Source organism: Phaenicophaeus curvirostris, chromosome 18, assembly GCF_032191515.1.
Source record: "Phaenicophaeus curvirostris isolate KB17595 chromosome 18, BPBGC_Pcur_1.0, whole genome shotgun sequence".
Lineage (NCBI taxonomy): Eukaryota > Metazoa > Chordata > Aves > Cuculiformes > Cuculidae > Phaenicophaeus > Phaenicophaeus curvirostris.
The window spans coordinates 7752167-7778298 of record NC_091409.1 but is presented as its reverse complement, the minus strand read 5'-3'; the positions used below and the strand labels follow the sequence as shown (position 1 = coordinate 7778298).

Below are 26132 nucleotides of genomic sequence, written 5' to 3'. Positions count from 1 at the left end.
AAAGCGTAAAAAACCAACCCAAGTTGGGAGTTTCCCCGCGGTCCCCTTCTTTGTCTCTGTTGCGGGGAAAAGAGCTTAATTAATGTCTGCAGAGAGCAGGGAAAGCTTTGTGTAATTGCTAGGTATTATTATCGGCGGAGCGGAGGGTGATCAGCGGGGTGGGAGGGACGGGCACAGCCCACCTTCTTTGTATAAAATGAGGCATATCCAGGCAGCTTTGCTTCCCAGCCAAGGAGCTGTCTGCATGCCGAGAGAGCTGCGAACCTGCAGCAGGCAGGAAGGCAGCTGCCTGGTAGGGCTTTTATGTGCAGACTGGGACCAAGCAGCATCTTCAACGCCTTCGAAATCTCCTCCTCCCTATCAGGCTGCAGGTGGTGCCCAGGCGCCTTCACCCATCCCCACAGCATGGTAGAATCATAGAATTGTCAAGGTTTGAAAAGACCTCTAAGATCATCTGGTCCAAACACCAGCCCAACACACCCATGCCTGACAAACCATGTCCCAAAATGTCACATCTCCACGTATTTTGAGCCCCTCCAGGGATGGAGAGTTCACCGCTGCCCTGGGCAGCCTCTGCCAGTGCTTCACCACTCTTTCGGTAAAGAAAATTTCCTAATACTCAACCTGAACCTCCCCTGGCTCAACTTGAGGCATTTCCTCACCACAACCTCCATCCTGAAAGCCACACTGGGTTTGTGTGTGTGCATGCACACATGTGTGCAGAAGTGCCGCTGGGTTCATTTTCTGCACCTGCAAAGGCACAGTTTTGCATCTTGAGGAGCAAGGTGAGGGTGAGAGGGAGATGATGGGGATCCTGACCATCCATGGGGTCATAAAGAGGCTTGGAGAGCAGCCAGCCACGTGCTGGTCGAGGTACAGAAACTCCGAAATAATGCAGTATAAAGGCAACCACAGTTGCTATTTTCAGGCCTTGCTGAGTGGAAGGGAAGGGGCCGAAGAATGGACTTGAAAAGAACAGCGAATGTAGAACAGATGCTGAGGAGCACTTCGTTTCATGCACAGGGTTGTATCAGTGTGGAGACGCTGTGCTGGGGATGGCAAGAGGTGCAGGAAAAGTGGTGGGGACAGCAGTGCTGCCTTCCTCTGCATGCACCCAGGGAACCATCGCATCTTCTCTTGCATTGTGGGTTTGTTGCAGAAGTGGGTTGTGGATGAGAGCTCCTTCTCACAGACCATCTTGATGCCATTGAGGGGGACGGAGCCATGTGTGCCAAGCGGTGATTCCCTGGTGCTCTGGCCCCCGATTCACGGGAACCCTCCTGGCTGCAGCAGTGCCTTTCCAATCATTAACACTGTTAGAATAAAATGGATGCTGCATTTTCAGAGCCTCTTCTACACTCTGCTGGCTCTGGAGACATCTCAAAAACTTCTGCTAAATGCTGTGTGCATGGGGTTGCGTGCCTGCACCAACATCTCTGCTGGGAGGGTTTTGGGATGCTCAGTGCATTGGACTGGGAGGGACTGGGAGCCCCGACATCTGCTGAGCCTTGTGCACCTGGCGCAGTGACGGGTGAGGAAAGGGCATGACTGTGATGCTCAGATCCAGGGTGAGGAACCTGGCCCTTCCATATCTCCCAGGACTTTATCCTGAGTTAAAGGATCGCAGCCAGGTCCAGAGTCTGCAAGCCTGCTCAGCGGTTTCCCTGGAATCAGGAGTGGCAAAACCCCTTGAACCATCTGTGCACTCCTGCATCCTCAGGATGGGCTGCGTGGTGGCTGGTTTGGCTGAAGCGGAGTGAACAAAGAAGGAATCGCTGCTGGGTTGTGCAGCAGCCCCAGCCCTCCTCCTCGACGCGCTGGCTCCGCAGCCCGGGCCTCTGATTGGAAACCGGAGCCTACGATGATGATCCGTGTGAGCTGTGAATGATGCTGATGCTTTTTTTTTTTCCCCTCCCTGTGCTTGAGCACACTCAGCAAATATAAGCAAAAGGGGGGTGGAAAGAGTGATAGAAAATCCTAACAGATTGAATTTTAGATAAAGCGAGAAAGCAAAATGGCTGCAGTGCAAGGAGGAAAGGTTAGCAAGGAAACACTCCTGCCTGCAGAGAGAAATAAAGCTCCCAGCAGCTCTGAGGGTGCGATTTATTATTTACGGGGCTGTAACGGCATGGGTGGCATCTCCCACAGGGATCCAGCCCTGAGCCTAGAGGGGTCAGATCCCTGGGGCGCCCACAGCCCCCCAGAGGGCAGCAGGGAGTGAGACCTAGAATCCCATGTCCAGTTCTGGAATCCCCAACATGAGAAGGATATTGAAGTGTTGGAAGGGGTCCAGAGGAGGCCACGGGGATGATCTCAGGGCTGGAGCACCTCTGCTATGAGGCCAGGCTGAGAGAGTTGGGGTTGTTCAACCTGGAGACCTTACAGCAGCATCCTTGCCATCTCTCCCTTGTTCCCACCTTGCCGGCACCTGGCATTGCTGCACAGCCAGTGCTGCCCTGGCAAACACAGCAGCTCTGCAGCCGTACCAGCACCCACCCCTCTCCATCGTCCCAGCTCTGCATCGTGCCTGCTGGCCCTGGTGAGACAGAGCTCCCAGCAGGCATCCAGGAGCTGAGGATGAGGACCCAAAATAAAGGAAGTAATATAGGGAGGAAAAATGGAATGAACCAATTATCCCTGCTCTGATACTTTCTAATTAAAGGAACTGTCACCCTTACGAAGAGGCCATTAATTCATTGTCATAAGTCACCACCAGACCGCAAATACCAAAAATGTGCCTGGGCCATCAGGAGTGGAGCAGCGTTCCCTTCTCTCCATGCTGCAAACTCCAGGGCTGCATGAGAGCTGCTTTTCGAGGCCATGGGGCCAGTCACAGCTTTCTGCAAGCGACTGCCTGCTCCCCACGCCACGGTCGATGTTTTAGAAAGACACAAGCTCTGCTGTGGTCTCAGCCAGTCCCAGGCATGGATGAGCCCGTCCATCTCCACCTGCAATCCCGTGCTTTGTCCTGTGTGGTCCAAATGCATTTGTGGTGCAAAGAATGTGGTGATTTCTCATCAGAGATCAGCTCTTGGCCACTCCGGGGAACCAAAGCCCCAGAATATCCTCAGCCCTGGAGTTAAGGCCAGTGTTTCTCCTGGCATCACCTCCTGCTAATAGCCAGCTCTGGCGCCAGCAGCCTCTCATTATGCATTCTGCATGGAGGGCCCCACATCAGCTTAATTAACAAGGTAAGAAAGACGGGACCTTTGAGGAAATCTTAATTATATTATCCATCTCACCCTGAGTGGCACCTGATCCATTCCCAACACTGTTCTCAAGTTCATTAGCAATGAATCAAGATTGATTAGTCCTGGATGTGCAGCGAGGACATGCTGGGGCAGAAGGCTTCTGCCAAGATCACCACGAGACCCTGTGTGTCCCCAAGCCCTGCCTTGTTCTCTGGCACTAGGTAGCCGGGATGGGCACCACGGCTCCAGGATAAGGCAGCTGGAGCTTTGCCAGCACTGGGATGCGCCTGTTGGAGCACCTCAAGCTGTGTCACTGCCATGCACTGACATCTTCCCGAGCCCACGGCTCCCCAGGATGCTCTGATTTACACCAGCACCCATATAGCCCTCCCAGGCTGCTCTGCCCCCAGCCACCACACACATCTTGCTCCCCTTCCCTGCGCTTGTGTGGCCCCAACGTGTGGCATCTGCCACCAGCAATTGGGATTCCTCCTCTCTTGCCTGCCATCCTGCTTTGATGAATTCTCCAGTGCTAGAAACTTCATAAAGAGCTGCCTGAGAGCACCAGAAGGGCGATGATTTGAGTTGGTTTATTATTTCCCCCTGGACACCTGATGGAAGGACAGACACCTAATTAGATCAAGCATGTAATCTACTGGGGACCAGTGCTCAGATTCAAACTGGCCTCGGTTCAGCAGAGCCAGTGGCAGGCACTGCTGTCCCTCTCTGCTCAGCAAACCGTGTTCCCGAACCCGGTGCAGCCAGGGAAATCACAGGCTGTGCTCATAGCCGAGCAAAAATTTCAATACTGGGGGAGCAGCGATGGTTTCCTGAATCAGAGATGCAATCAGCAGTGTTTCAGAGCTGGAGGTATCTGTGTCATCAAGCTGGGCTCAGTAATTACTTGAAGAAATTAGGAATACATTTTCTATGTGCAACTGTTGGCTTTTCCTTTCCTGCTTGAAAATCTTGCTGGAATCTGCAAACTGCCTCCCCCAGTGCAAAGTGCTGCTGGATTTTTCCTTTATTACACTAGAAGATGCTGAACATTAGTGCAAGGTCCTGCACGTGGGACAGGGCAATCCATGCTTCTATGATTCCACGATTATTTCTGATGCAGCAGTGCTTTCTCCTGCTTATTGCAAAAAATCACCCTGAGCAGAAAAAGCTGATTAGAGATGACAAAGTTCTGTCATCCCTGTTAGCTGCCATCTCCAGCCCCTTCATCCCGGTGCTGCCTCCAGCATCCTCCTGCCCGCTGCTTGGGATTGACTTAAGCTTGCTGGTGTTTTCGGTTTAGTTTAATTGTTGTCTGGTTTTAATATTGCATGAATCTGTGCCTGATTCATCTGTGTTTCATTGTCTGGTGGTGTTTGTTTTGGGTTAGTGCCTGAAATACCACAGGCAGATGAGTGTTAAACAAATGTAAGGTATTTTCCTTGCTTGGCAAAAGCTGGGGAGTGATCAAGCTGTCCCTCAATGCAGAGAGGAGCCCGAGCATCCATTTCCCTCTGGCACCCAGGGGTCCCAGTGCAGCCCAGTGCAGCTCACACTGGAGCCCATGGGGTGGATGGGGCAGGTGGATTTTGCTGTGTGCTTGAGCCACCAAAGACAAACACATGCTCGGAGCTACTTCAGATACGGCCCTGCTGCCCTGGGCAGAGTCTGGCCCTGGGTGCCCCTTGGGTGAAGGCACCAGCCACTGATCCAGAACTGGAGCTGTGGTCCAGAGTCTGTCTGGAAGGAGGCTCCACGCTCACCCACACCATCCCCACCAGGATGAAGGTGCAGCTGGCACACATCCTGCCCCATCAACACCATTTCTCCCAGCTTCTCCAGCCCTGTCCTGCCAGGGCTCAGCAAGGGACATCAATGGGATGTCAAAGGGACACCCCAAAGCTGTGCTTTAGGCCCTGGCTGAGTGCACTGGTGGGGTTCCTTCCTACTTCTGTGCCTCCTTTTTTCCGTATGGATGAGGAGCTGGAGCGAGCCGGAACGAGCCAGAACGCAACTGGGCACGGGTAGACATGGCACACGGGGTGGCTCCACGGCCACATGTGCCCTTGGGAGCACAGCAAGGGGCAGCCAGGCTTTGGGGGACCTTGTCTTTGCAGGGCGGCAGGGGCAGCCCCAGCACCACTCCCTGCACCCCACCTTCATTTCATGCTTGGCACCACCAGCTTGCTGTGTGAGCACAGCCTGGAGCTGGGCCCTGGAGAAACCAGTGGAGAGAAGCTCAGCATCTCCCTCTAACGATGCGCCTCACCCGAGCCAGACACACAGCAGCTGCTGCCTGCTCCCTGGACACCCCACAGCTCCCTGTACCCCCACCCCAGCTCCATCATGTCCTTCCCCAAGCCCCAAACGAGGCACTGGATTGAAACCCCCGCCCAGCCTCTGTCAGTGCTTGAGGTTCCAAGTCCTGAGAGGTTCCAGCCCTCCAAATCCCTAGGGCATTGCATCTCCTCCTGCCCATCAACACCTCAAGACATCCTGGAGGACTCGGGACAGTTTCTCTCGGGGATTTCAGAGGGGAACAAAAAAACCCCTTCAGAGTAATCACCATTTTCCTAGCTGGTTTGGGGTGCAAACAACTCGTTTTCAGCTCCTCTTTGATCCCATTCCCGTGGACATCTTCCAGCTCCTTCAGTGGGGAGCACTGTTGCTGTGATGGGACAGGGATGCCACCAGGCTGTGCTACCCCAGGCTGTGCTGCCGATTGCTTTAACCCTGCCCACAGCCCTACACTGTCCCAGCCCACATGGCGCAGCTCCTTAGCCAGATAATGCTGCTCACAGATGAGCTTTGGAGACCTTCACTTTGCCACGAGCCATTACCTGTGCTGGAGTGGCAACTACGGTCCCAAATCCTCCCCGTCTACCACCCACCGGCAAAGATTAGCAGGTTCTGTGGTGCTGGGGAGGGATTTAAATACTGACAAACCCCCAGGCTGAGGCTTGTTCCTGCAGGGCTGTCCAGAAGTACCCTTGCTCCCCATGGAAGTGCTTGTCCCAAGGGATTTAAGGCTGTAGATGTTTTCTGAGCATCTCTGGGAAGGGCTGGATGTGCAGGTTCAGACATGCAAAGAGTCAGAAGAGCAACAAGTTAAAATAACAGTCTCTTATTTTATTACTGGCAGAGGAGCCGGCGGGTGGGTTGGCACCCAGCCTGGGGGGCCACCGCGACCTTCCCCCCCATATCCCTGCCAGCTCTGATGCCCAGGGGCTTTTGGATGCTGCTGTTTTGGGACCATCCCCCAGCCCTACCCTCAACATTGGACAGCACGCGTGTGGGGAGGTGACAGCATCCACCCTGCCCTCAAACCATCAGTTTGATGCACCGTTGTTCCTTACCAGCCTGCATGAGTGGTCTGTGGCTCCGGACAGGAAAGTTTGGTGGTGGTGGAGGTGTAACCGTAAACATTGCTTCACCTTAATGGGGAGCTGGGACACCAGGACGGTGCCTGGATTCAGTGGCAGCATCACCGGCCCCTGGGCAAGAGGTCGGGATGAGCATTTGCAAATGCCCAGAGGAGTGGAGCTCTGCAAAGAGCTGGTGGGAGCACAGAGGGCGAAGGAGGGAGCGTGTCTGGGCTGCAGGGGCACCCAGCCATCCCCAGCCTCACCCCCGGCAGCACCCAGCACCACCCAGCAGCATCCCTGGCTGCTCCCACCCTGCATCAGCTGCCCCGTCTGCCTGCAAATGAGGATGGATGAAGAACGAGCTCCTGGCACAGCTTCCTCTGGACCAGAGCATCCTCCTGGCACATCCACCCTGCCTTTCCTCCTGGATTTTCCAGCTCTGATAACTCAGCTCCCTTTTTAACTCACCACGTGGAGCTGGGCACTGGTGGCTTGGCCCCGCTTTCAGTTTCAGTCATCTTGTTTGCTGCTGATAACGTTTCCAATCCAAAGAGAAAAACTAAATCTCCCTAATTAAGTTCCCAGGTATGGACACGAACTGCCGGGTACTGGGATGTTGCCCATGTACATAAGGCTTCACCGTCCTGTGCACGGCTCGGAGCTGTCCTGGGAACAACCGTGCTTGATTTATCCGCAGTGATGAGCCCTGCCTGTCATCGTCTCCTTTTTTCCATCTTACTCCCTGTGAACCATCAGGCTCAGGTGGGCAAAAGTTCATCTGTCCCAGCGTCTCTTTTGCTAACTTTGCTCTAGCCCAGAGCCACATCTGCTGGAGGAAGCCTCTCATCTCTGCACTGAAACGCGTTCATAAAAAAAGAAAGAGAAAGAAGAGGAAGGAGAGAAGCCCCGGTGTGGCTGGGAAGCTGTCTCTTCGTATTCCAAGCGTGAGGTTCAGGTCTCATATCGGCGATGCACAGCCCATCCCAGAGGTGCTCGGTTCACAGTGTTGGTACAATCTGCCAAACAGATGGATCAGCTAGGAGACATTTCCAAAAGAAGCTGGAACAAGGCAGGAGAGGAAGGAATAAACAGCCTGCAGGGTGGCACGTTCCAGCTTACTCACTGCCAGCCCTGAGAATCCTGTCCTTTCCGTGCAAAATGCCACTAATGGATTTTGTGCTGTGTACCACAGCCCACCACTGGGCACCACAGCCTGGGCACCACAAACCCTTCTGGATGCACCACAATCCATCCGTGCACTGAACCCCATCCCTGTGCACCAGGGATGTGCATCACAACCCATCCCTGTGCATCACGACCCACCCAGGTGTGCCACAACCTGCACACCACAACCCATCCCTGAGCGTCACAGCCCATCCCTGTGCATCAACGCCCACCTCTGTGCACCACAATCCATCCCTGTGCATCTCAGTCTGTGCCCCACACCTCATCCCCACCCCCGTGCACCTCAATCTGAGCTCCACACCCCATCCCAGCCATGGCACGGTCTGCATTTTCACCAGCGATGTGCAGGTGGGTGCCTCTGGCTTTGGCAGCCCCCCAGCTGCTGCTCTCCTTGTCCGGATGGCTGCAGGTCGGGCACAACCTCCCTGGGATTTGGCTTCACAGCCTCTCTCCCCTCTCGGCCTCCCGCTGGCCCTACCTTGGCTGAGCAGCTGCAGGTTTCGGACCTCCTCGCGCACCTGGAGCTGCAGGACCTGCTGCAGGACCTCCTGCCGTTGCGCCTCGTGAACGATCCCCATGCGCTGCAGCTTCTCCCCGTTGAGCCGCAGCAGTGCCCGACCTGCAAGAGTAGCATTGCTCAGTGCCCAGCTTGGTGATACTGCGTGGCGGGGACACCATAAAAGATCAACTCAATTAGGAGCCCATCTTCATCAGACATTAAGGAGGGGGAAAGCCTAAAATGCTCTTTCATCACCTGGACTCACAGGGATGGAGAAGCCTTGCAAGTGCTTTCGGAGAGCAACTTGAGGTCCCCAGCCTCAAGCCAGGTACTGACTCCAGCAATCACGCAACCCACCCCTGAAGGCAAGAGCTTTCCATTTCTCCGCTCCACCTCCTGCATCAGGAGATGTTTTTTCGAGCGCACGGTCCCCGTGTGAGCTGCCCATCGGGGGGAACAGGGGTACCCATCAAAACACATTAGCGCTGCCGCCACCATCCCTGGTGAGCCACTCTCCTCCAGTCCGGGGGCTATCAGACAAGGGATTTAAAACCAGCTTTTGTCCTTGTTTCCTAGTGTACATTTGCTAATGCTGCCTTTGTTGCCCACGCAAGGGCTGGCTGAGCTCTTACATTAGGGCTTTGCATCCCTTGCGGGCAGCTCCAGCGCTCCCCTCCTTGCTGCTTTCTCCTGGCCCTTGCAGAGCTCTGCCTGGCCGTGTACACATCGTGGTCACACAGGGACGATGCTCATACATAGGGGTCAAACCCAGAGTCCCCAGGGGACAAAGGAGTGGGAGCAGGTCCTAGAGGTTATTCTCCTCCAAAGACTTTGCTGGAAGTTGTATTCAAACCTGGATGAAGACATTTACAACTTCAAAGATCAGAGATCTTTCCTCTTCTGTGAATATTTTCAGCATTTAAAAAACATGTGGCCAAGGCACTTCAGGACATGGTTATCAGGCACAGGTGGGGTTGGGCTGAAATGGGACTGGATGAGCTTAGAGGTCTTTTCCAACCTTAATGATACAATGACTCTATGATATTAATCCAGGTGAGGAGAAGACTCTTCTCCATCTTATAAACAACAATCTCTCCATAGCAATTCATTCTCATTTTAAAGAGAGCTCGCCCTGGTGGCAGATGCCTCCTGCCATGGGGTGGGGAGAGGGGACAGAAATGGGGGGTATATCTGCCTTCCAGACCATGAACTTCCAAACAGCTATTGCCCATCCTGGTGACAATTAGTGCTGGGAATTAAGTGGGGGTGTCTGCTGTACCTGTGATGGCGTGGTGGGAGAACGCCTCAACGTAGATGAGATAGTTATGCGGACAGTGTTTCTTCAGCCATTTGCACACATCCTGCTGGGTCCAGAGCACCACGGGCTTGGCCAGGCTGCCCAGTGTGGGGCTGGTGTGGTAGATGCCATAGTGGTCACAGACACGGCCCTGCAGGGGGTGGGAAGAGAAGAGATGAGGAGGATTCGGCCCTCCTCCCTGAGGAGGGAAACGCCTCGGCTGGGATGTCAGCTCATGGGGAGGTGGGAGATGCTGGCTGGAGGTACAGGGTTGCGGCGATGCCAGCAGACTTTGGCTTTGCACCCTCTGAAGTCCCTGGGCTCACCCTGAAATAGCAGTGACGTCTCCACACACCCTCGCTCCTTGCCACACAAGCTGCTCCCTCCAGCACTGGCTGCACTTCTGGCTTTGGTGCCCAGCAGGCACCTGCCTGGTGGCAGGATGGGACCAGGACCTTCAGAGCAGAGGGGATGGAGGAGGAGAAGCGGTTCTTATGGGGTGATGGGGCTGGTCCCCAAGCCACCCAGTAGCTCCATTTCTTCACTCACGTCACCTCACGGTGACTCAGGCCTCATGAGGTCATTGCTGGCTGGATTTATCTCAGTATGGAGCAAATCAAACACCTTGAGCTGTAACAGAGCAGGGGGATGAGCTCGCTTCTCCTGGGGGCATCCCAAGGCTGGGTAGGAAATGGGGCTGGGGGATGCCGAATTCCACTGTTCCCTGCTTTTAGCACCCAGGGGAGATGGATGAGCTCTGCTGCTGGTGATGCTGAGATGTCATCCTCGAGCAGGACCAGCAAACATCGCTCCTCCAAAGCGGCTCCATGCTCGTGAGCTGCTGGGACTGTCCTGGGCTGGACCACGAGCAGGTGGGGATGGGAAAGGGGTCCCTGCTGCCCACAAGCAGGAGGCTCCGCATCACCAGGGTCGCTGCTGGCACGGTCCTCGCCTGTGCCCGGGACACGGCAGGGGCTGCGCAGAGCAGCAGGGGATGCAGGGACGTGCCAGCACGGGAAAGGTCGACAGCACTCAGACTGCCGTGTGCCAGTGTTGACCTCCATGTGCGAACACTGGCTAATTAAGCATGTCTAATAGAGGAGCAGAGATAATTAATGTAACAGGCACTCCAGACATCCTGCCGTTACTGAAACAAATGACACGTCCCTGAGAGATGCCAGAGAGGAGGCAGCGGAGGGCAGTGGGGTCCGGGACATCTCCGCTGGCCCCGTGCTGAGCATCGCTCACCCTGCAGAGCCCAGGAGCCTGGCAGGGGCTGCTCCTGCGCCCAGGGGAGCTTTTGGGCTTGGAAAGGGGCCTTTCCCAAAGCAGAGCTCACCTGCGGCACCCAGGGGCATTCAAGTGAGAGGGAAGAAGGCAAAATTGGGGAGATATAAAATAATAACTAAGGAGTCCATCTCCAAAGTAGACAGAAAATGTGATAGACAATGTGCACAATTCATTTTCCCAACCAAAGCCCAGCTTTGAGGGGGGACCCCAGCAGCTGCCACCCCCTAGATCCATCCTGGGAGCCGCCTGCCCGCAGGAGCAGCATCAGCGTACGGCGGCCACTCAGCTCCTTCACACTCGGCTGAGCGCACCAGAGAGCACGTCGTGGGGAGGAGGAAGCGATTTGCTCTGGATTCACTAATGAGCAATGATAAGCGGAGGGGCTGGGGGAAAATAACGGCGAGCTTCCCGCAAGCTTCCTGCAGCTATTATCCAACCTGCCCTCCGAGGCCCGGGGGAAGAGGTGACAAACACCCTGCAGTTTCCCCTGGCATGCTCACATCTGCAAGCGCTTCGTCCAGCAGAGACAGCCCTGCGCTGGGGATCCATCTCAGCATCCCTAAACCCTGGGCTGCTGGCTTAGGGCGCATCATCCCCTGCAGCTGTCGAAGCCCCCCCGGGTGGGAAGGGGAGGTGTAATGAAACACAGGCTCATTTTCCAGCTGGTTGAGCTGCGCTGTCTCTCTGATAAAACTCTCAGCTGTGAATATCGAGCGCCGGTGTTGAGGAGAGCAGGTGGGAGGGCTCGGAGGCTGCTGCTGCGGGGAGGCAGGAGGTGGCTGGGGGGAGCTGGGAGGTGGGAGCCATCCCCTGGGAGCTGCAATCACTTCACAACCACATCACCTCCATTCTCTTGGGCATTTTTCCTTGCTTACAGCAAAATTAAAGCTTTCCTACTCCTTCCAACCCCTCTGGGAGGCACGTAGAGGTAGATGAGGGAGAGTCATGGTGGACGTAGCTGGCACCAGCAAAGGAGCTGTTGTGTCTCTGTGCAGGCAGCGCTGCGCATGAAGCACTGTCCCCATGCTTTGCACAGGGGTGTGAGAGCAAAAGGGCCACCGGAGCACCTGGAGGGATGATGAGGACGGTGCCACCAGGACAGGGGACACCGCACCCCTGGGGCTGATGCTCCTGTGAGCATTGTATGTGACAGTGCGGCTGTACCTGTCCCTGTGGGGACCCTGCTCCCCTCTGATGTCAAGCCAGCCCCTAAAGATGCAAAACCACTTCCACGGCAGAAGCTGGAAGCTGGGGAATTCCATTTCCCATTTTCTTTCCAGTGTTCACTGGCTGGATGTGGTTGTGCTGCCTCTGAACGCTGCTCCCAGGCTGATATGAAAGGGTTAGGAAGCACCAAGAGCCGCACGCTGGGAAGATGCTCCTTCCCGTGGCTGTGCAGAGGCAGAGCAGCAGGAGAATGGCTGAAAACCTTCAGCTCACAGCCTCTTTTGTCCAATAACTTCAGAGTTTTAGGAGGACAATGGCCCAAACCTGGCTAAGAGACATCCCCAAACACTCAGTGACTTCAAGGCATTATAAGGAATTCGGTTCTGGCAAAACTGTGTTCAGTCCCAGCTCCAGGTGTGGAGCGGAGGTGATGCCCAGAGCTCACCCCAGCACAGCCCCCAGCCTGATGATTTATTATATTATTATATTTATTTATATATATTATATTTATATATATATTAGTATAATTAAATGCCCAACGATCAAGAAGGCTTTCAGCAAAATGTGATCTGGAGGCCTGATCCCACAGAGAAAGCAGAGATGCTCCTGCAGGGAATCAATGGGATGGTGGGGGACCTCAGGAGCCAGGTTCCCCTGGGCAGCCCTGGGGTGGCTGGGGGGTGAGGAGGAGCCTGGCAGGTACCTGGGAGCCCTCGGTGCCCGGTTGCCGCAGGAGCTTGACCGTCCGGCCGCCATCAGGCCGCTGGCTGCGGCCGTCGTGCCAGGTGAGGCTGCTGCCTGGGTTCCTCTGCAGGCGGTAGTTGAGGTTTTCGGCTGAGACCGTGTGCTCCAGGAGGCTGCGGCAGAAGCTGAAGTGAGCGGCGGTGGCTGCGGAGGAAAGAGGAGGGTGAGAGAGAGCTACGAAGCCCCCTCCACCCAAATCCGCTTCTTCTACCCCACAGGACCTGCCGAGCAGCCCCCACTGCCAAAACCTCCCCCTGTTCTGCTTCCCTTCCCATTGCCACGGAGAAAACCCATCAGCCCACAAACCCACCAGCTGGTGCCGGGAACCGGCAGGTGCCGACAAGATGTTTGCCCACACAAACCCCTCGCGAGCGACGCTTATTTTGACACCCGCCCGCTGAGCAGACGTGGGGACCCGCAGCTGATCTTCCCCACAAGGTTGTAACCTCCAGCTCCTCCCTGCGAGACACCGTGAGGGGGCAAAGGGCAACAGCCACCTCCTGTGGACCAGGCTGGCATAAAACTGCCACCACCGAGGGATGGGGAGGAGACAAACCCCACCAAGAGCAGCCTGATGGAGAAGGAGATGTGGGTTGGTCCCCTCCACCACAGACTTCGGCTGCTTGGGGATCGCTGCTGCCCTGCAGGTGCACACACCTGCACACCCAAGTGCTGGTTGAACATGCACCAGCCCATCCACAGGGACCACGAAGAGCCATTTACCCACAGTGAGGATTTTTGTCCCTCAGCCCTTGTGTTTTAGCAAGCTGAGGGTATTTGGGTTGCAATAATGATGCAAAGGTGGGCTGAAGGGTGCCAGATGCTGAGGTGGAGCTGAAAACTGCCCAGCCCACTGGGCACTGGAGGCAGATATGGATCCAGCTGGTCCAGAGGGGCTGATGCCAGAGCTGTGTCCTTCAGCTGTGCCAGGACTCGCTTCAGAAAGGCTCAGTTAGGGAACACTGGGGAATGGGGCTCTGGCCATCACCAGGACAGGGCACCAGAATGCATCTGCCCCCAGCAGCAGAACGAGCATCTCAGCTCCCCCAGCAAATGCTCTCCCCCAGCTGGAGGTGAGAGAGCTGGAGCAAGAGGAGATAGGAGAGAGGGGGCAAAGATGGAAAAACAAGCCAAGAAGAAAGGCAGGGCTGGGATCGCTGGTGGCACCGCTCCCGTCGGGGCAGGCAGCTGCCGTCCCAGAGCCCCTGGCAGCTCCAACATCAGCTCCTCTGCAGCCCAGCCCTCAGCTCTCAACTTTCCCATCATCTAGCAGCAGCTGGTGCGGGTGAGGAAAGGGGTGCTGAGACAGGACACGTGGGAGCGTTACGGAGCAAGGGAAGGAGCCCCGTGGCAGGGCAGCCCCTGGGCTGGCTCCACGCAGGGTTGGCCTCCTGCCCTTGCCCTGCACAGACGCAGACACAGCAATGCAACGAGCACCCAGCCACCATCCATCCCCTTTGCACCTTCTCTGCTGAGCTAAAGCTCTTTAGGGATGCACATGCAGCATCTTCTCTCCACGCCACCGGCCCCGCAGACCCTGAATCCTGCCCTGCAGCCCCCCGGCCATGTCCTACAGCCCCCCTGTCCTGCCCTGCAGCCCATCTTACCCTGCAGCCCCCAGCCATGCCCTGCAGCCCCCCCTCACCTGACTCGGGTGGTCCCTGCGAGCTGCGGATGGTGGAGACGCAGCAGAGGGATGGCCAGCCCTGCTGCATCTTGGCGGGAGGAGGGATGCGCGTGAGCGCTCAGCACCAGCTGTCACGAGCGCGGTTCCATCCCTGCCTCCCCTCATACCTCGTCCACACCTGACTGATTCTCCTGATCGCCTCCCTCCTGCTGCCAATGAACGGTGGCTGCGTGCTCGCTCTGGCTCTGGTGCCGGGCAGCCCCCAAGCAGCCTCGCACAAAGTGTGGGTGGAGGATGAGACCCCCTCCTGACTGTCCTGTGGGCGTTTGATCCGGAGAGATGCTCAGGGTTTTCCTCACGTGCTCCTGCCTAATCCCACAGCAGGGCCAGCTGGCACTGGGATGCACGGGAAGCGCGGGGGGCTGTGTGTGGGATGCCGGACCCACTGAGCATCAAAGCACCCTGGGGCTGAGTGGAGATGTCGTAAGCTTGTACGCGGCAGCACTGGGTCACCAGTGGCTTGGGGCATTCGGGGTGCGGAAGGCATCGGATAAAGGAAAGAGGGAGCATGGGGACAAGCATCCTCGCCAGGCACGATTGGGTTTGGGGTCCTGCAGCTGGCAGTGCAGGTCAGTGAGCAAATGCTGCACTGAGCGTGTGGAATGGCACCTTGAAACAGGACTGCAGGAGCCTTCAGGCTCGTTGAGCCTGAACTGGAGCAGAGAGGGAAGAGCTCAGCACTGGTGCCCAAATGGCCACTGTGCTCCTGTCTTTCTGGGTCCTGCGGTCCCTGCGCCTTGTCTGGCAGCCCCAGGTGACAAACACCCCACTGCCTGGGGAATTGCCACTGACTTGTTTTCTTTAAACTATCTCTCCAGCCATGCAGGATAGGCTGGGGCACCACAAGGGACGGCGGCCCCCTGTCCTGGGTGGTGGGGCAGGGTCTGCAGCAGCAGCAGACTCCGCTCCCTCCCCTCGCCTGGCACGCCGCCGCTCCCTTTCCTTGTCCAGACACTTTTATGGTTGGTGAAACGTGAGTGCTGGTGAGGCTCAGAGCAGCAGCAGTCACTGCTGGGGAGAGGGACAGGAAACCTCCCAAGGATGCAGAGCTGGGGCAGGAGGTGGCAGCGTGCACTGGTTAAAGCACACCCAGGTCAGTCCCGAGGTGGGCACGGGATGATTGCTACCAGCACACTGGCTTCGAGCTGACTTTCATAGAACCACAGAATGGTTTGGGCTGGAAGGGTCCTTAAAGCTCATCCAGTCCCACCCCTGCCATGGGCAGGGACACCTCCCACTGGATCAGGTTGCTCCAAGCCCCATGCAATCTGGCCTTGAACACCTCCAGGGATGGGGCAGCCACCACTTCTCCGAGCAACCCGGGCCAGGGTCTCACCACCCTCACAGCAAAACATTTCTTCCTAAGATCTCACCCCAATCTCCCCTCTTTCAGCTGGAAACTGTTCCCCTTGTCTTTGTGAGGGTGCTGCCTGCCCACAGGTGTCCAAGACCTGCCCCGGGGAAGAGCCAGCAGGCAGGTAGGTTGCAAGAGGAGCAAGCAGAGAGTGTGGAGAGGAGACCCCAGCACCTGGACAGGCAACACTGCCTGCATCCAGCTTTCTCCTCTTCCAGCACTTCCCAGGGACATCCCTGTGCCTGACACCAATACACACTTGGGCATCCCATAGACCTGCCCTGCTTTCCCTGGAGGGTTTCAAAACGCACATAGAGGTGGCACTTTGGGACATGGTTTAGTCGGCATGGTGGGACTGGGTGGATGGTTGGACTGGATGAGCTTAGGGGGCTTTTCCAACCCTAATGATTCTACAATTCTATGATTCCTGCCGGAGACCTGTCTGCAGGCAGCTGCCGCGGAGGGCAGCCAAGCTTCCTGGGGTCAGCCAGGCTTCCGGGGATTAGCGCCGGGCCCTGGGAGAAGCCAGGAACAAGCTTCCCAAGGAACGAAATCCCTTTGTCGGTTTGCCCGGCTCCCGGTGGCTGGGTGGGAAAGAGACTTTTAGCACCAAATGGGGCGGAAGATCTGCCTGCAGTTGGAGAAGGATTCGCAGAGGTTGTTTTCCTCCAGGCAGGTGAAGGGTGGATGAGACCAGACATCCCCAGGGACTCCTAGGGTGGGGAGGGAACCCACTCTGCTCACGGAGCAGCTTTGCAAGGGACTCATCTCACTTTCAGTGGCTTCTGCATGAGCCACGAGCCCAGGGGGCATTGCCATTCCCTGGGTACCCTCTGTCCTTCCCACATGGCTTCACCCTGGTGCAGGGCAGAGCCCCTGGGGAGACAGAGATGCTCTCTGGGACCCCCAATGCACGTAACCATTGAAACTGTACCGATAGAAGGTCCTTGTGAACCAGATCCTGCCCTGAGCCGTTTCTGAAGACCTGCTGGCTCTGAGGAGGATGAGACTGCGTTGAGAGGACTGACATCCCCTCAAGCCCCTCTAGGTAAGGCAGATGCCTTCTCCATCCTCCCTGTGCAGCTCAGTGCCCGGGATGCTCATCGGGAGAGCATGGGTGCATCTGGGGGGGACTATGTGTGTCCTCTGGGGTGTCTGCCCTCCTGAGCCATGCGTGGCTCTGCCAGGAGATCCCTGAGCACCCCAGGATGGGGGATCTCCATAGGGCCAGACACTAGAGAGTGTGGGGTGAGGGCAGCAGGCAGGACCTCGGGTGGGTGCTGGGCAGAACCACGGAATGGTTTGGGTTGGAAGGGACCTTAAAGATCATCTAATTCCAAGCTCCCTGCCATGGGCAGGGACACTTCCCATTAGATCGGGCTACTCAAGGCCCTATCCCGGAGTCCACAAAGGACTCCCCTGCCTGCAGAGAGCCCCCTTCCACCCTAACACGCTCTTCTTGGGGGTCCTGCCCTGCTCCAGCCCCTTCCCCTCACCTCCTTGCTCCAGCCACATTTCCCAGTCCATTTTACTGGTACCCCATCATACGAGGGGCAGGGAATGGGGACAGACCCACGAGGGGTTGTTGATGGCAGCCAAGGGAGGTGTGGAGGGGCAGAATCCTTGGGGAGAAGGGAGAATGCTGTGGGATGGAGGGAGCAGAACCTTGGGATGAAGGACAAACCCTTGGCACGGAGGGAGCAGTACCGGGGGATGGAAGGAGAGGCAGACACCGGGATGGAGGGGGCAACACAGGGGGTGGGTGAAGGTTAGATCCTGGGATGGAGATGCAGCACTGGGGGTGGGTGGGGGGCAGACCTCACGATGGAGGGAGAAGCAACAGAGAGGTGATGGTGGGCAGATCCCCGGGATGGAGAGGAGAGAACTGGGGGATGGAAGGAGGGGCAGACACCGGGATGGAGGGAACAGCACCAGAGAGAGGATGGAGAGAAGACCCCCAGGGTGGAGGGGACAGCATCGGGAGATGCCGGGCAGGCAGATCCATGGATGGAGGGGGCAATACTTGGGGGTGGATGGAGAGAAGACCCTCAGGATGGAGAGGGCAGCACCGGGGATGGAAGGAGAGGCAGACACCGGGATGGAGAGGCAGACACCGGGATGGAGGGGCAGCACCGGAGATGGAAGGAGAGGCAGATAACGGGATGGAGGGGGCAGTACTGGGGGTGGATGGAGAGAAGACCCTCAGGATGGAGGGGGCAGCACCAGGGATGGAAGAAGAGGCAAATACCGGGATGGAGAGGCAGCACCGGAGAGGGGATGGAGAGGCAGACACCAGGATGGAGAGGACACCACCGGAGAGGGGATGGAGAGGCAGCTGTCGCCGCGTCCGGGGCTGGGGGCGGCGCGTCTCGCCGCGCACCTGATCCCCCCCCGCCCTGCCCGGTACCTTCCATGTCCTTGTGCTGCCCGCAGCTCATCCTGGGCTCGGCGGGGCCGCCGCCGGCACCGGGCACTGCCGGCCCGCCCGCTCGGTGCCCGCGCTGGGGGCGGCGCCGATCGCCGACACCCCCGGGGCTCCGCCCGCCGCCGCCGCCCCCCCCGAGGGTGCCGAGCATCCCCGCGTCCCCGGCGGACCCTGCCCGGCACCGTCCCCGCATCCCTGCGCGGGCATCATCCCCTGCATCCCTGCCCAGGCATCAACCCCTGCATCCCTGCCCGGGCATCATCCCCTGCATCCCTGCCCAGGCATCATCCCTGCATCCCTGCCCAGGCATCATCCCTGCATCCCTGCCCGGGCATCATCCCTGCATCCCTGCCCGGGCATCATCCCCTGCATCCCTGCCAGGCATCATCCCTGCATCCCTGCCCGGGCATCATCCCTGCATCCCTGCCAGGCATCATCCCTGCATCCCTGCCTGGGCATCATCCCCTGCATGCCTGCTTGGGCATCATCCCTGTATCCCTGCCCAGCACCATTCCCACATCCCTGCTCACGCATCATCCCCTGCATCCCTGCCCGGGCATCATACCTACATCCTTGCCCAGACATCATCCCTTCATCCCTGCCGGGCATCATCCCTGCCTGGGAGGGTGCTACGGGTAATCTTGACCCTATGTGGCCCCGTGCGGGGGTTGAGCGGCTGTGGATGGCGCTGGTGTAGCTACAGCATAAAACCCGCTCACAACCAGTCTATGCAGCCGTGCGTGTGTGTGCAGCACTTGTGAAAATTAAATAATTCATCTCTCCAAATCAATATGAGCTTTCAAAAACGTTGGATGCTCACTCAGGAGTTGCTCTGGATGGGGCTCAAGCCCCTTCTCAAGCTCGGTGCTGAGGACACGGGCTCAGCTCCACTCTGTCACCCAGCCGGGGTTGCTGTGCCCAATGAGACAACCACAATGTCACACCAGGAGCAGGGACATGAGGCACAAAGGGTGCACGCAGCCTGCTCCTAAAACACTGCTCCCCAGCCCTGGTGTGAGCATTCTTCCTCCTCCTGCTGCAAGAGAGCAGGGCTGGGCACTGCTGCTCACTGCAGGCATCTGACTCCATCAAATAAAACAAGAACCTATTTTCCATTACTCTGAAATTCCCAGTTCTCCCTCAGTCTCTGTCTACACACGGAGCTTTCAAGCTGTGGCAGGAATCTTCCAAGAGAAATATGGTTAAAGATGGGCTTTGGCAGGAAAAGGCTAATGTAGCTTGAAAAATGCATGTGGATTATGCCAAGCTGTTATTAAAAATAAGTGCTGCACTGTTTCCAGCTTTTGCTTTCCCTGATTTTTCTGGTAGCAATTGCACTCCTTCAGGAAAGGTTTAATGTGTCTGGGAGAAGGAATTTGTTCCCTCATCACCATTTGCGAACAGGTCCAGCTCCAGCCTTGCATCCTGCAGGTGTCTGGTAGGGTCTGGGTACCTGGGGAAGCCCAGGCTGCTCATCCGGCTGGAATTCCAGAGGCTTTCTAGAAAAAAACTGAGCCTTGGGGCTGCCTGTGGAGGGCTGGGGAGATGGTGTGGTTCCATGCCTTCCTGCGCCTGCTTCTCACTCCAACCACACTCACCTATTACAGCCTCCAGCATCATTTCTTGGGTTATCAACTCAATCCCTCTCAAGCCGGATCATCTCAACCAGACCCAGGGACTCTGTCTTGGATTTTGGGTCATTTAATGTCAGATAGATGATCTTCTGCAGTTAAAGAGGAATTAAATAACAGGGGGGAAAAGCCTGTGCATTGATCTCAAACAGGAACACAGCTTGGGAAGCTCAGAGCTCTAGACAAGGTCCCTTTCCCTATGTACTGCGATGGTGGGAAGGGGGTGAGCCAGGGACGCTGTCTCCAGCGAGCCCCAGACCTAAAGGTTTCCTCTCCACGTGTGAATGGATTTTGGTAAGGAGAGCACCAACATCACCTTTGGCCCCATCCTGCCTCTCCACCAGCCTCCGGAGAGGGTGTGAGGATGGGATGATTCAGCACGTTCGTTTTACAGGGAATAAAGGAAGAAATTAAACATCAGCTTTCCTCCCAGCATCCTGGGAGGATGAGAGGGAGAAGATGAAAAGCCTTCCAACGGAAGTTATTTGTCTAAAGAGAGAAGAGGCTAATTTCTCTGTTGCTTTGCTTGTCTGCTCATTAAGGAAAACTGCTCGTCAGCAGGAAAAGGGAGCACCCAGCAAGGGGGGAGGAAACACACCAGCCTTCAGTGGTTGGGGAGGTGGTATTTGGATGCTCCATCCTTATCAGAATATCACCTTCCCAAAGCCTCTTGTGGCATCTGGGCATGGACCTGGGGGTGCGGATGCAGTTGGGTGTTGAGGAGATCCCCTTCCCCATAGCACCATGGGCTGGGTGCTCACAAGCCAAATGTGGAGGGGTTTTAGCACCCCCTCCCCTCGATTTTTTGTGCAGAGAGTTTCAAATGAGTTTATTGCAGGAAGGCAGAATAGAAAGCAGCTTCATGCCTGGAGCCTCCTGCCTGGTGCCGGGTGATGGATGGTGCTCGGCTCGGCTGGAAATATTTAGTGTTATGGAAATCTCTTCCTGGGAAGAATTTACTTTCGTGCTGAGAACAAAGCCCCGAACCTCACGGCTGAGAGGTGGGTTGTGTCAGGTGGTGCTGAAGCCCGGTTGGTGCCTGTGGTTTCCCTTCTCCCTTCGCCGCTTAAACTGCGAGATCCACACCTTCCCAAGGACGATGATTTACTGGCAGAGGACATCTGAGGCATTGCTCCCTGTTTTCTGCTCCCTGGGACACCCAGGAGGCTTCAGACCATGGAAGCTCCTTCATTTGGAGGTTTTTAGAGATCTCTTTCTAATTGCCTTTTGGCTCATCACCGTTATTTCCAAGCAGGCTGTAATTATTTGGGAGCGCAGCCGAGGTCGCCTCCTTTCTCTCAGCACAAAGGGTTTTTTTAATATTGTTTCCAAAAATGAAATTGTGAATTTGCAACTTAATCCAATGAGAGGACACGTGCGATGCCATCATCTGCAAGGGCACGGAGAGGTGGCGTGATTCACATTTCACAGCTTCCCAATCATTTCACAGCGAGAATAAAGGAGTCAAAGCAATATTTTGGTTCTTCCAGGAAACAGGGTGAGGAAAGGGATTCTGCCTCTCTGCTCCGCTCTGGTGAGACCCCACCTGGAGTCCTATGTCCAGCTCTGGAATTCTTTGGGGCCAAAATAATTTATCCAGTTCCATCTGTTCTCCATAAGGTAACTGAAGCCTGATAATTTCGGATCCCGCGGTCCCCACCGCAGATGGGGCCAGGCACTGCCACCAGCCCAGCACTGCAGTAGTTATTTCACTGCCCAGAATGGGCACAAATAGAAACCGTTCATCCAAGCCAAACTTTCCAGCATCCAGCAGCCACCCAGCATCAGCGAGATAATTTCCACGCCACAGCTCTGCTACGTCTTAGGAGCCTGAAGTCCTGCGGTTCCTTCAAGCCCGATTTCAGGGCTCGCTTGCTGTATTCAGCTGCGTACAGAATCCGATTTCTTATTTACGTCGCAAGGCACAGCTTGGTTTGAATTGATTTGCCGTGCTCTGATTGCCACTGTGTGCTGGTGTGGGCTGTGGAAACCGGTCACACACGCAGGCTGCAAAATCAGGGATTCAACAGTTAGGGAACGCCTGGACTGAAACTGCCCGTGCGTCCCAGTGGTCTGGGTTCTGTTGTCACCCTCGCTTGCATCTCTCAGGGTGCGGGGAGAGCTGGTCCTGGTGGGCCAGTGCGATGGGTTAGCTGGTCCCCCCAAGGCTTTTCATCCCATTGCTGCAGGGGAAATCAGGCTGTTGGAATGCATCCCCCCCTGGGTCCAGGGAATGGGGGGGGGGCAAAGTGACATCAGTTTTTAGGAAGGAGCTGTGGATGGGAGCACAGAGCAGATGGAGAGAGTGGAAGTGATGGGAAATAACAGAATTGGGAAACCACCGGGAGACCTGGTGCTTTGGAGGATGCTTAGCAGGCCTTCACCTTCACCCTCACCTTCATGATCACCATCACCTTCACCTTCACTATCACCTTTACCACCACCTTCACCACCACCTTCACCATTACCTTCACCTTCCCTATCACTTTTATTACCACCTTCATCTTCACTGTCACTTGCAACTTCACCTTTGCCATCACCATCACCTTCGCCATCATCATCACCTTCACCATCACCACCACTATCACCTTCACCTTCACTATCACCTTAACCTCTGCTCCTTACCCTTCCCACGTTCAGAGCTTGCAATGCCTCGAGTGGCAGGAACAAGCAAAAGCCCCACAAACCCAAGCCTGTTTCTCTGGGGCAACCGAGACCAGGGGCAGCAGGGACTCGGGTAGATTTACTGATGGCTGATCCCTTGGAGATGGACCAGGACCAGGCTCCAGCACAGCGAGGTGGTAAGCAGGACCACAAGGACCCTCTGCACCCGCCTCATCCACCTGCCCAAATCACCGAGCACTTTGGGAATTGTTGGTCCGTCTCCAAGAGCCCTTCACTCCAGACATCCCTGTATTAAAAGGCGATTTTAACGAACGCCGTTTGGGGAGCATCATTAGCATGCTGCTGGCAGGCAACTTGCGCCCTTGAGCGTTCTCCCGCATGGGGATTATTCTCAGCAAACCTCTGGCTGATGCCAGCTCCGCTCTTGCGATTGCCAAAAGTGTGAGCTCCGTGCAGAAGACCCTTTACAGGCTCTGCTAATTGTCTCTGAGATCTAAGAGGGCTTCGGAGGAGGCATTCAAAGGCACCTTGCTCCCTCCCAGCTGCAGTGGGAGCTTGGCATCCGCCTGCTGCGGCTCCAGTGAAGCTCCCTGCTGCGTGTTGGTGCTCGGCTCGGTGCACGGAGGGGAGCAGATGCTGTAGATGCATCCTCCAGGCCCCTCCGCGTCGTTGCACGGGACTAATTAAAATTTCAGGAAGTATATTTACCTAATGCAGAGTTGATTTCACTAACTAGGACATCCTGTCTTCAGAGGATTTCATGGCACGGGGTGATAATCAAGTGAGAACAGGCTCCAAAAGTGTTAATTTAGCAGCCGAGCCAACAGGGATTAAAAACAAGCCCCCGTTTTAGTCTTTTTCTCACACTTCCACATCTGAAATCCAAGTAATCATCCCATTCGGAAGCTCAAAGCAAAGGCATCTCCACCCAGCAAGCACCAGGTGCAAACGTACCTGGGGCTACGGTGGCTAAATCTGGTCCCGGTTACCTGCCAGGGCTCAGCCGAGGAGCTGGCACAGCCCTGGGGACCCCCACGAGCACCAGCTCACGGGCAGATGATGCTGGCAAGGGGCTGGGATTCTGCTCCTGAGGCAGGAATTTTGCAGGTAGGCAGCAGAGAACGGTGCTCGGGAGCGAGCCCGGTGTTGATCCAGCCCCGACGCTGCGTTCTTGCTGGGCTGTGTGGTGTTTAAAACCATTGATGTCCAGCTCTGGGACAGCCCCAGCGTTTGTTTTCCCGTTGTCCTGGGAGAAGCTGCCGCCGCCTCTGCCCTCCCTGGGGACACAGAGGCAGCTTTGTGCGAGCGAGGGGGCTGCAGTGACCCCTCTGCAGCCGCCCTGGCCATGGCTGGACATCTCCTCGCTGGGATTGGGGCCAGATCCGGAGCTGCCTGGCCCCCAGCGGGAGCCGCAGTAAATGAGCTTGGCCTCGCACTCCCATTTAAGTGATTATTTTCCACTTTCAAGCCTTTGTGAGCCATTACGTGCCGACGTGCGCAGCATCCCCTGCCCAACTTTGCTTTTCTTAACCTCAAAAAGCCCTAAAGCACAAGCGAGGGAATTCGGGGCACCCAGAAGCAAGGAGTGACTGACAGTGGCTGCCGTTGGTGGCTCTGGGGGTTTATTTACTTATTATTTATGTCACCAAGGGGGATAAGATGCCCAGTGCCAACGTGCAGGTCTGTACGGTGGTTCATCATTTCTGGCAGGTCTCGCACCCCTCCCTGGAACTGGGGATGCTCCCCTGGGCTTTGCCCTCACTCCAGGGCATCCTTTGCTCCTCGCATCCAGAGATGTGGACGCTGCAGCCTCCTTCCCTTCCTCCTTCCCTCCCCCACTCCATCACCCCAACTATTTGGCAAAAGTGATTATTTTTTTCTCCGTCAAAACCCAAAAATAGCCTGATGGGAAGCGGCTGGGGCTGGGTTGCCATTAGCATGCAAAATGGGGCTGTTTGTCTTCCCGCAGCTGGGTTCTGCTCTAAGGTTTGGAGTGCGGAAACCTGGCAGGGGCTGGAGCCTGAGGCAGGACTGGGTGCTGGGAGGGGCTGTGGGATGGGGGCAGACCCCAAACCAACCCCAGGTCCTTCACACCCGCCTCGCTCCCCCTTGCCCTTGTGATCTGTGACCCTGAGCCCCTCCCAAGGGACAAGGATTTGCACCTGCCATCTGCAAAGCCTTCAGGCAACCCCAAGATCCATGGACAGCAGTAATGGAGAACTAAAGGGTCCTTGTCCCTTGGGAGGGGCTTGGGGTCATGGAGGGCATCCTCATCCCCATCATCCCCACTTCATCCCCATCATCCCCACCTCATCCCCATCATCTCCACCTCATCCCCATCATCTCCACTTCATCCCCATCATCCCCACTTCATCCCCATCATCCCCACTTCAACCCCATCATCCCCACTTCAACCCCATCATCCCCACCTCCTCCCCATCTTTATCATCCCCATGCTCATCTTCATCATCCACATCCCCACTTCATCCCCACTTCATCCCCACCTCATCCCCATCCTTATCATCCCCATCCTCATCATCCACATCCACACCCTCACCATCCCCATCCTCACCCTCACCATCCCCATCGCCACTTCATCCCCAGTTCATCCCCACTTCATCCCCACCTCAACCCCACCTCATCCCCATCCTCATCATCCCCATCCCCATCCTCACCATCCCCACTTCATCCCCATCACCTCCACTTCATTTCCAACATCTCCACCTCATCCTCATCCTCATCATCCCCATCATCCCCACTTCATCCTCATCATCCCTATCCTCCTCCTCCCCATTCCCACCCCCCCCACCCCCGTTGCAGCAGACCCCGCTGCAGGCACAGGTCCACCAGACCCAGGCACCGCTGGCTCTACAAGAACCATCTGCTCCATTAATTACAGATGCAGAAGGAAAGGGTTGGGCTTGATAATTAACCAGCAAAGAGATCCCAGCTGTTGAACGCCTGCGCAGGCTCTGTGCCGGGCACGGTGCGCATCGGCGAGGGGTTTTCTTGGTTATCGAAGGGAAATTAGGAGGGAGGTGGGTGGCGCAGGGGCTGGAGCACCTGAGGGTGCTCGTGTGGCAGGGTAGATGCGTGTGCAGATGTCCGTGCAATGTCTGTGCAAGATCCACGCATGTGCGTGTGCAACGTGTGTGCAGTGTCCGTAAAATGTGCGTGCAACATCCACGCAATGTCCGTGCAATTTTCATCCATGCAGGTGTGCGAGATGTCTGCGTACATGTGTGTGCAATACCAACGCATGCATGCGTGTGCAATGTGTGTGCAATATCCGTGCAGTGTGCGTGCAATGCGTGTGCAGTGTCTGTGTAATATCCATGCAAGTATGTGTGCAGTGCCCGTGCAGGTGTGTGTGCAATGCCTGTACAGGTGTGTGTGCAATGCTCGTGTAGGATGTGCAATCCCCCTGCAGGTGTGTGTGCAATGCCCATACAGGTATGTGCGCAATGCCTGTACAGGTGTGTGTGCAATGCTCGTGTAGGGTGTGCAATGCTCATGCAGGTGTGTGTGCAATGCCTGTACAGGTGTGTGCAATCCCCGTACAGGTGTGTATGCAATCCCCGTACAGGTGTTTGTGCAATGCCTGTACAGGTGTGTGTGCAATGCCCGTGCAGGTGTGTGCAATGCCCGTGCAATGCCGGTGGTGCCCATGCTCCT

General features: G+C 56.3%; 2 protein-coding genes across 6 annotated transcripts in view; both read right to left on the bottom strand.

Moving 5' to 3' along the window:
• Positions 1-26132, bottom strand: part of UCKL1 (uridine-cytidine kinase 1 like 1) — a 179119-nt gene that overhangs the window by 59028 nt on the left and 93959 nt on the right. The gene's annotated exons all lie outside the window — the stretch shown is intronic.
• On the bottom strand, positions 7101-18228 carry SAMD10 (sterile alpha motif domain containing 10). 5 transcript variants are annotated; one of them, XM_069871839.1, is made up of 5 exons: positions 18184-18228; positions 12695-12879; positions 9517-9685; positions 8217-8357; positions 7101-7569 (listed from the first exon to the last, which is right to left on the bottom strand). In XM_069871839.1, the coding sequence occupies exons 1-5, from the start codon at positions 18212-18214 to the stop codon at positions 7505-7507; spliced, it is 591 nt and encodes a 196-aa protein (XP_069727940.1). In that variant the 5' UTR covers positions 18215-18228; the 3' UTR covers positions 7101-7504. The 5 variants fall into 5 exon arrangements, with proteins under 5 accessions (XP_069727940.1, XP_069727942.1, XP_069727943.1 ...); XM_069871841.1 differs by lacking the exon at positions 18184-18228 and adding an exon at positions 14381-14598 and having other exon boundaries at positions 7101-7612; positions 8257-8357; XM_069871842.1 differs by lacking the exon at positions 18184-18228 and adding an exon at positions 14381-14597 and having other exon boundaries at positions 8257-8357.

Coding starts and splice junctions, on each gene's coding strand:
- SAMD10 (XM_069871838.1), bottom strand. CDS start 14,450: ATGCAGCAGGGCTGGCCATCCCTCTGCTGCGTCTCCACCATCCGCAGC. Junction 12,880..14,380: donor GCAGGGACCACCCGAGTCAG/GTGAGGGGGGGC, acceptor TTTCCTCCGCAG/CCACCGCCGCTCACTTCAGC. Junction 7,570..8,216: donor CCTGCAGCTGCTCAGCCAAG/GTAGGGCCAGCG, acceptor TCTGTTTGGCAG/ATTGTACCAACACTGTGAAC.